General features: G+C 35.5%; 2 protein-coding genes and 1 non-coding gene across 3 annotated transcripts; 2 read left to right on the top strand and 1 right to left on the bottom strand.

The window, feature by feature from the left end:
• The first annotated feature begins 1704 nt into the window (after nt 1-1704).
• LOC141718389 (pentatricopeptide repeat-containing protein At3g03580-like) lies at nt 1705-4922 on the top strand. Its single transcript, XM_074520771.1, has one exon. It carries the CDS (start codon nt 1716-1718, stop codon nt 4095-4097), a length of 2382 nt encoding a protein of 793 aa, XP_074376872.1. The 5' UTR covers nt 1705-1715; the 3' UTR covers nt 4098-4922.
• Nucleotides 4923-5241: 319 nt separating this feature from the next.
• On the bottom strand, nt 5242-5313 carry TRNAQ-UUG (transfer RNA glutamine (anticodon UUG)). Its single transcript has one exon. It is a non-coding gene; the product is annotated as a tRNA-Gln (tRNA).
• Nucleotides 5314-5424: 111 nt separating this feature from the next.
• LOC141718388 (putative mitochondrial saccharopine dehydrogenase-like oxidoreductase At5g39410) lies at nt 5425-7915 on the top strand. The gene is made up of 2 exons (XM_074520770.1): nt 5425-6274; nt 7129-7915. Exons 1-2 carry the CDS (start codon nt 5606-5608, stop codon nt 7819-7821), a joined length of 1362 nt encoding a protein of 453 aa, XP_074376871.1. The 5' UTR covers nt 5425-5605; the 3' UTR covers nt 7822-7915.
• The last annotated feature ends 2381 nt before the right edge of the window (nt 7916-10296 follow it).

The raw sequence follows: 10296 nt of genomic DNA, 5'->3' as shown, positions 1-10296 counted from the left end.
GAGATTAGAATTTAATGACCAAAGTCGCTGTCCTTTGCATAATGTTCCTTCAGCGTATCATGCACCTCATCCATAACAGCTTTTCTAATCCTCATTATCTTGATTCTTGGAACTTCAATTTCTAATTCTTCTCTCATTGTATCCTGCATTTCCTTAACTGTCCATGTGGGATTCTTTCGCAACCTTTCACCATAAAGCTCAGTTAAGTATTTTACAGTTGCCATCTTGTTTTGATAAGGTTTGGTGCATAAATATCATTTTTAAATGACCTTATCTGAAAAGTTTTCGAACCTTCTATCTTTATTGCCCAGATATAAAAAGGGTATTTCTCTTCACATCTCACCTGACACCTCTTCCTGTCATTATGACCAAAACATATAGCCCTCCTGTTTTTCACACCATATATACTCCCTAACAACACTCCTAAACTCATCCATTGACCCAAATTTCATACTAGGGGAAAACACAATTTTAGCTTCTTTAGGGTTGTATATATTTGATTTTCTCAATTTTTCTTGACATGTGGTGGTCCAACATAACCTATACGATAATTCTCATCTTCACTGGATGAAGAATAAGACCTCAACTCATCACTTCCAAAATTTGATTCTGTACTATCATCATCATCCATGTTATTTAGCTTAGGCATTGCTTCATTAACTGCTTTTCAGTATTTCCTACATTCTAGCAATTCCTCAGTTTCACTCTCACCTGAATAACCACCAACACTCTCATATTCATCAGTTGAAACATTATTACCCTCACTGTAATTAGGATCATCACTATCCCAATCCTCAAATCCATCCCCCCAAAATCAAAATCCAACTCATTTCATTGATTTACATCATCACCCTCATTCCCCTAATTCACTTCAGCCCCCCCCCCCCCCCACCCCCCTCACCCGCCTCAACCCCCCTCACCCGCCTCATTATTAGAAAAATGATCGACATAAACATCAATCTTCCCAACACGTGCAGACACATTAACCAAATCCATAACAAAAGCATCATCCCAAGAAGTCTAATTCCTTGTTTAAAAGTACGACCATCAATTTTAAAGTACACTTTATCATTTTTATCATAATCAAAGTCTTTAGCATAATTCTCTAAATCAGGAAAACTAAATACATCTGGATCTACATCATTAACTACATCAATCAATCCGCCAATATAATCACAGTGTGGAACATGAGCAAAGCGACCACGATGATGAACATATACAGTTGTACACATTCTGATAGAAAAGAGGACAAGACATTTACCTTACAATGTGAAAATCAACCCGCCCTAAACAAGTATGAGCAATGTATCTTCGATCCAATTAGCTGATTGAAAAGTTAGGGTTTCATGACCCAATTCGTTTCCCCCCAATTCTATAACCCGACTAGTCATATGTCTGCATTATTATTTTTATATGATATGTTAATTTATGTTTGTTTGTATTATTAATTTTATTATTAATTATTAACATCTGACTTGGAGATATGTAAGAGCGAGCTGAGTGCTGATTTGAAAAACTAGCCGTTTTGCTGAAGTGACAAATAGCATTTTTAAACTGTCCGTTAGTTTAAGGATGAAATAGTGATGAATGATATTTATATCTTTTAAAGTGTTTTAAATGAGACCCGAATTTAAAATTTGAGATTCAAATTTATTTAATGGCCAATTTGAAATTTAACCCTAAACAGCTACGCTGCAGGCAGTCCCGGTGCAAACATGAATGTGGTCTCATCTCGTACATTGATCAACAAAATCAACTCTCTTCACTCCAAATCTCTTTACATTAATTTCTCAAATCTGAGTTCAGAACATAGGGGTCATTATTTACAATCACTTTCTTTAACCAATATTGTTTATTCCTTGGACAATTGTAATGAAATTCAATTCTTGAAAAAGCTTCATGCTTGTATATTCACTAATGGCTATCAACACAACATCTTTTTAGGCTCTAAGCTTCTAAATTCATATGCCAGGTTTGGGTTTTTAACTGAATCAAGATGGGTGTTTAGTAAAATTATAAACAACAATTTGTCTCTTTGGAACTCAGTTCTTGTTGGGTATTTTAGAGCTGGTCACTTTAATGAAGTTTTAAGGTTGTATTGTGGGTTAAGATGTAAGAATATAGGTGTTCATAGTCAAATTATTACATTTAGTTTAAGAAGTTGTGTTGCATTATGTGACTTAGAGCTTGGAAGTGCTGTTCATGTTGATGCTATTAAGTTTGGATTAGGGACTGATGCATTTGTGGGTTCTTCATTGATTGGTTTGTATTGTAGATATGGTGATATTCAGGATGCATTTAAAGTGTTTGATGAAATTGTTGAAAAAGATATTGTTGCGTATACGTCTATGGTTAGTGGATATGCTCAAATTGGTGATTATCGAGCTTATGAGTCTTTTGAGATTGTTAAATGTATGCAGATAGATGGACTTGATCCTAATCGAGTGACGTTAGTGAGCTTATTACATGCAGCAGCACAGTTACAGGTTGGGGGATATGGTCAGTCGGTCCATGGGTATGCTATTAGAAGAGGGATTGGTTGTTTCGAAGAAGTGTTTGAAACTAGTCTCATGGACATGTATCTCAAGTGTGGAAAACCTTATAATGCAATGACAGTATGTAGTAATATGAAGTCCAGGAGTGTTGCTTCTTGGAATGCACTGATTGTTGGTCATTTGCAATTGGGGCAACCAACGGAAGCTTTGAATCTCTTTGTCTTGATGATTCGAGAAAAACAAAAACCTGATTTGATTTCTTTGGCAAATGGGATTTTGTGTTGTGCTGATTTAGAGTTCTTACGTGAAGGCAAGAGCATGCAAGGCTATGCAATTCGGAGTGGAATTGAACTTGATATTGTTACTATCACAGCTTTGATTGACTTGTACTTGAAATGTGATAATACTTTTACAGCCTTGAAACTATTTAATGGAATTGAGGACAAGGATGTGATTTCATGTAATGTGATGATGGCTGGGTTTCTCCAAAGTGGATTTGCCAATGAGGCGATCAAGACATTCCGTGAAATGGTCATAATGGGTATTAAACCAAATCAAAGCACCTTTTTAAGTATAATTGCAGCATGTTCTAAATTGGGAGACATCAAGCAAGGCAAATGCATCCAAGGATATGTGATTAGACATAATTTTGAGTCGAACACTGATATAGCTAATCAACTTATTGATATATATTCAAAGTGTAACTTTGTAGATTGTGCAAGGAAAGTCTTTAACCGACTAGAACATAAAGATTTGGTATCCTGGACATCAATGATGATGGGTTACGTGAATAGTGGTCATGCTGATGAAGCCATTTTCTTGTTTTGTCTACTGCGAGGAGGAAGAGTACTTCCAGATTCTGTAATGTTAATCTGCCTCCTCCAAGCATTTACTCAGCTTGGATATTTTAGCCTAGCACGGGAGGTTCAATCTTATGTTTACAGATCATGTATGGAAAACAAGATACAGGTCATTAATTCATTGCTGAGTACATATAGCAAATGTGGTAAACTACAGTGTTCAGAAAAATTGTTTGCCCACATGGCTAGACGGAATTTGGCATCCTGGAATGCGATGATAACTGCGTATGGGATGCATGGAAAGTGTTCGGAAGCACTCAACTTATTCAGTCAAATGAAAAAGAAATGTGTTGTCCCTGATGAGGTGACATTCACATCAGTTCTTTCAGCTTGCAGTCATTCAGGTCTCGTTGAAGAGGGTTTGCGTATCTTTAGATCCATGAAAGAAGATTTTTCTCTGATACCGCGTGAAGAGCACTATGGTTGTGTAGTGGACTTATTAAGCCGATCTGGACAGCTTGAAGAAGCATTTGGTTTCCTGCAAAGCATTCCTGTAAGATATCGTGGTTCAGCACACAGTTCAATGCTTGCTGCTTGTAGAGTTCATGGAAATACTAGAATGGGGGAGTTTATAGGAAGGCAGCTGTTGGAGATAGAATCTCAAAACCCAAGTGCATATGGAATGGTTTCTAATTTATACGCAGAAGATGACAGGTGGGATGAAGCAGCCGAAATAAGATCTGTTGCAAATGAGAGAGGCTTGAAAAGGACTGCTGGTTACAGTATGGTAGAGTTAAAATAACATGTGTTTGATACATGAGTCGATTTCAAACTAGACATTCCAATTAACTTCGTTTTTTGTATTCTTTGTTACTTCAAGTTCATAACAAATGACAAATGTTGTGTTGTATAGAAAAAGATATTGTCAAATGATCTTGGTCCCTTGAAAAAAGGGACCCAGAAGCAACAAAAATGAAATACATTTGCATATTCCAGATTTGCTATAAGCGGTCAGCAATGAATTACATATTCCACTTGAAAAACCTCAAATCTGACTTTCTCAAAGCAGCATGACCAGCTCCCAAGGCAGAACATAGTATAATTTCAGTCTTGACAACTCACAGTTTCCAGAAAGCTCAGTACAAGAACATGAAGGCAATTTTACTTAAGGGTATAAGACTGTGTAACCTGCTGCACAAAGGTTAGTTATCCAAACTCGTAGGTAATGAAGTTTTTAAGTTGGGTTTGGGGAAATCAGGACTTCAACTGCAGGAAGCACTAAGCAGAGATCTACCCCATTATCGACCAACGCTATAAGGATATGTTGCTGAGTTCATTCAGGTCATCTGGCTCGTATTTAACACCAGGTTTCCATGTATGCTTATTCATTAAAAAACTGTTGATTTTATTGCTTGCTTTGCTGGTCAGCAAAGGTGATGAAAGCAAAATGACACGAATTTTGATTGTTGTAACATAGTAAATGATACTACGATATTAGTATTACTTTTAAGTGTTTTTTTTTACTGAACTTTTAAGTGTATTTTGAAACTTAGAAAGTACTCCTTTTTTTGACGAAACTTTTAAGTGTATGTTGAAACTTAGAAAGTACTCTCAAACATTAGGTTCATTGTAATTTGCATCTTAACAACAAAATCTAACTATCAATATAAAAGCAGTACAGAAAGTCAGAAGAAACTAAAAGATTCAGGCATTTTACTCAGATAGACTTATGTATTCTTCATTTGATGGTGAAGAAACTAAAAGATTCAGGCATTTCACTCAGATAAACTTATGTATTCTTCATTTGATGGTGAAGAAACTAAAAGATTCAGGCATTTCACTCAGATAAACTTATGTATTCTTCATTTGATGGTGCAATTTTGTATTTGAATATATAACTCCTGGTAACATATTGTTATCTGAGGGTTGCTGGATGGTAAAAAAGAAGGTCCTACCGGGAGTCGAACCCAGGTCGCTGGATTCAAAGTCCAGAGTGCTAACCACTACACCATAGAACCATTTTGTCCATACACATCCAAATCAACTTAAATAACCCTTAACTTTCTTCAAGCCAAATGTAACTTTTTACCTGTCTTTTTATGCTCACACCTTCCAAAATGTACTGCTACACCCAGAAATGGCACACATTTCAAAAGTAGAGTTTCTCATTTCTCGAAGTTACCACCACAACACACACAACCAGTTTTTTGTGACCCAACCTCTCAATATTTAATACTACCATATATACCCACACAAATACTTCTTTTTCTATATAGTTCTTGTTTCTTGTTGCTCTCACACACTGTAACAATGGCAACTCAAACCCCTAATTCACCCCCTTATGATATCATAATCTTTGGAGCATCAGGTTTCACAGGCAAGTATGTAATCAAAGAAGCCCTCAAGTTTCTCAACACCCCTTCTTCTCCATTAAAGAACCTTGCTTTAGCAGGCAGAAATGAATCAAGATTGACCCAAGCTCTTTCTTGGGCCACTTTTCCAAACCCACCTCCCTCTATTCCCATTCTCACTGCTGACACTACTGACCCTTCTTCTCTCAATCGCATTGCTGCCCACACCAAGCTCATTCTCAATTGTGTTGGCCCTTTTCGCCTTTTCGGAGACCCTGTTGTGGCTGCTTGTGTTGAGAATGGTGCTGATTATCTTGATATTTGTGGTGAGCCTGATTTTATGGAGAGAGTGGAGGCTAATTATTATGATCAGGCTGTCAAGAATGGTTCTTTGGTGGTTTCTGCTTGTGGGTTTGATTCGGTTCCCGCGGAGTTGGGGTTGATGTTTAATTCCATGCAGTGGGTTTCGCCTGCTGTGCCCAATAGGGTTGAGGCTTATGTCAGCTTGGAATCGGATAAGAAGATGGTGGGGAATTTTGGGACTTTTGAATCCGCGGTTTTGGGGATTGCTAATGCTGGTAAGCTACAGGAGTTAAGGAGGTCTCGGCCTAGAAGAGCTCGGCCTACTGTAAGAATATCTTTGTTTTAATTACATACGATTGCAGATAATTTTACGTTTTTCATTAATTGAATGTTGGTACTTAAGTTTGCTCATTGTTATTGAGACTGTTAGAAAATTACATAACTTCTTTCCGGGCCTCAAGTTTTAAGACATAATTCATTACATTTAGGTTATCAAGTTATTTTAACACTTTCTTCTTCTGCTGTTATTTGTATGTCTTGTATCATACAGTTAGTGTGGTGATAGCTACATTCAAGCTTGTTGCTTGCTTTAGTGCTACCATTAGCATTTTTAGTTTGTGTAAGTGATATTTGTAGTCAATGTCAGGCATACATGTTAAGGAATAAGGACCATGTGTGCAACCCAATAACCCATTGTCGTGAACTCTATGCTTCTTTTGGCACAATCATAGCATTGTTGCAAAAGTATATTATTTAAACATTCTGTCACCCATATGTTATTAAAAAATCTTTGACACAGTTATCACACAATTGTTACTTTTGGGTAGTATATCTTCTGTTTCTGTGCCTGCGTATTTGGAGATCACATGATGCTTGGACAGACTAGCTGCTAAATTGCATTTACACGACTTCTATCTTTCTATGAAATGTAGGTCTTTTCTGGGTAGGATGCTGAGACCATCATAATAAGCAATTTCTGGAAATTATGATTGCGTATGATATTGTTATCCAAATTAATAATACTGCATAATTTTGAATTTTCCTCTGTACCTGACCATTATATTTATAGTTTGTTACCAATAAATCCCTAAAGCGCTTCATTTTGGCCCATATGTGAATTGATGTAGATTCTTTCTTTTTCCCTTAATAAAGCTAACAAAATTCCTTCTTCAATTGTAGATTCCTGGTTTTGCTCCTGCCAAAGGTTCTACTATAGAACACCAAAAGGAGATAGGCCTTTGGGCTGTAAAGCTTCCCTCAGCAGATGCTACTGTTGTACGAAGGACGCTCACAACTCTGACAGAAAACCCCCATGGACTTCCTGGTGCCAATGAGAGTGCTGAACAGGCTGAGAGAAGGGAGAATTTCTGGTCCACAATAAAGCCAGCACACTTCGGGGTCAAACTCGGGTCCAAGTCTTTCTTGGGTGTTCTGCGCTTTATTGGTGTTGGAATTCTTATGGGGTTATTTGGTAGTTTTGCTTTCGGGCGATCGCTTCTTCTAAAGTTTCCATCTTTCTTTAGCCTTGGTTGGTTTAGAAAGAAGGGTCCGACTGCTGAGGAGGTAGATGCTGCTTCGTTCAAGATGTGGTTTGTGGGACAAGGATTTAGTGATAGCAGCCTGGCTTCACAAAGAAATAAGAAGCCTGATATGCAAATTATAACAAGGTTAACAGGGCCAGAGATTGGTTATTTGACCACACCAATTATACTAATTCAGTGTGCTCTCGTTCTTCTTAAGCAACGTGATGACCTGCCAAAAGGAGGTGTTTTCCCACCTGGGATTGTGTTTGGCCCAACAGATCTTCAGGAGAGACTCCAGGAGAACGGCATATCCTTTGATATCGTATCAAAGAGTTCTATCTCTTCTTAAATGTTGTAGTATTGTGATAAAATAAAACCTAGTCTGAATTTCCGAGTTGTGTGACATTATAATTTGGAAGATTTGCTGTTAGATTGTTTTGTTAGTTTTTTCTTGCATCAGGCATAATTTGGTTTAATTTGATGTTGAAATGGGTGTGAAAAAACAATCACCTGGATCGGAGAAGTAGGGGGGGGGGGGTACTTAACATTGGTAGAAATACTGTGTAACTTGGCCGGGATGTAGCAAGTACAGTAACAACTTAAACTGATGAGTGATCCAACTGGTATGTGCTTTTTGATGTCTTTTTCTAGCGTTTCAAGACATTCAAACAAAAATTACAATTTACTGTCAAAGGTAATATGCGATTGTGGTGGATGCTTACAAGTTCATTCTAAATGAGTTTCTTCTTTTAACAAACATTTAAATCAACACTTGAGGCATACGAAAATGTAGTAACTGTTTTTTTAATAATGACAACGGTTAAAGAGTAGTAGAGTATTTCTGAATTCTGTTGGTTTAAAATATGCTGTGTAAATCTGTGTACGAACAGAATTTTACTCGAGTTTGGTGGAGTAATCTCCATTTTCATTGTGAACATCAAGAATTAAAAGTAACAACTATTTGCAACTAATCTAGTAGAGATGAGAGAGAGTATTGAAGTTAGTTATTCTGAGCTGAATGCATAATAGACTAATATTCTAATGGACTGACATTGCGTATTTGTTTTTACGGCATGTTGTCAAATCTTACAAATGACTTATAAGGCTTGATGATCAGTGTTGTTAACTCAATTTATCAATATCAATATATTCTTAACGTGTAATATTACCCATTTTCTTATATGGATCTAACCATATCCATTTTACACTATTTTTATATTTATCTATATTATATTATTATAAGGAAACATTTTGTTTGGTCGGTTGGTTACCACCTTCCTAAAATGGTTGTTAACACTTTTCAAAACAAAGTTAAAGTAAATATATTTTATTTAAAAAACTTAAATCATATATTTGATATAATTACAAACTCTTTAAATGATAATCCTACTTGATTTCTAATCACACTCAACTTCTTTTTTACCTTTTTCGTAGGGAACCAAATACTTCCAAAATTAATTTTAATAATTCAAATTTAAAAATAACAATTTATTAACAAATCAAGAACAAATTAAAAAAAAATTATCACATCAATCGGATACATCAAATCAACCGCATACACTGCTCCGATAAGCGTCCACGGTCGGAGGACTTTTTATTACTTTAACTATTTAGAATTTGAATCTGTCAATAATACGATATATAAATTATTAACTTTGTCATGAATTTCAATAAAAATATTTATTATCTGCTATAATTTAATTTTATATAATAAAAAATAATTAAATAATAAAAATTATAATCAGTCCGTGCGTCGCACGGGTTATAGGTTAGTATCCATATTAAACTGGATATCCATTTTTTAATTTTTACCCATTTTCTAAACGGGTATTACCCATTTTATTTTAACAAAAAATCCGGTACATTTTAAATACCGATCCATTTTTCTATGGATACCACCCGACACCCACGATCTAAACTTACAGCAGTTACGGTTACGGTCCATGATCATCGCCTAAACTATAGCTATATCCCTGCAAATTAAAGAATTGTTATAATTTGTATTTGATACCTAAATCTACATTAGTATGATATTGTCCGCTTTGGGTCGAGTCCGCACGAGTTTATTTTTAGGTCACTCCCAAAATGCCTCATACTAATAGAGTTATCTGGCTGTTTATATACTAGCAATATGCCCCTTCCACAAACAATGTGGGACAACTCCTAACACAAATAATGATATTGTCCTCCGATCAAATTCACCCTAAATTGTTGTTTCAAATTATTAGTCGCTTGGTTCATTCGTCTCATCTTTTCTCATCCTTTTTTGTCCTTTTTTTACAGAATGAAATAAGTGAGAAAGTGATCTGCAGATAGGCTATTTCACAAAAGGTATGATTTAGAATACTTACATTATAGTTACTCTGATAAATTTCGTAATCTATCTTATCAAGGATTTTTTTCTCCTGAACGTTTGGACACATTATGTTAGGCATGATGATTGAAGAAGGTAAATTTGTTGTCTTCTTACAGAATGTTACTCAAGCGATATGTATGTATACATGAATGCAATTTGATAATTAATAATTTTTATAACAATTATAAGTGCATATTACGTGTTTGACAAAATGTTATATTTAGCTTTCATGGTAAATACGATATGTATTTGTCCAGAAAGACGATCAATATGTTCTATCTTTGAATTTGTATCAAAAAGATTTGTTTTCTTCTATTTATATAGCAATCAAAGTATGCACAACCACAAATATTTATTTTCTTCTTTTAGTCATTTTTACGATTATTGGAAGGATGCAAATGTATTAGCTATTTTGAAAATATATTATTCGGAATACTTTTTTCATGTTCAGAGATATAGTTTACGAAG

This window comes from Apium graveolens, chromosome 4 (genome assembly GCF_009905375.1).
Source record: "Apium graveolens cultivar Ventura chromosome 4, ASM990537v1, whole genome shotgun sequence".
NCBI lineage: Eukaryota > Viridiplantae > Streptophyta > Magnoliopsida > Apiales > Apiaceae > Apium > Apium graveolens.
The sequence above is the reverse complement of the archived record's forward strand: the minus strand, read 5'-3'. Positions and strand labels throughout refer to the sequence as shown.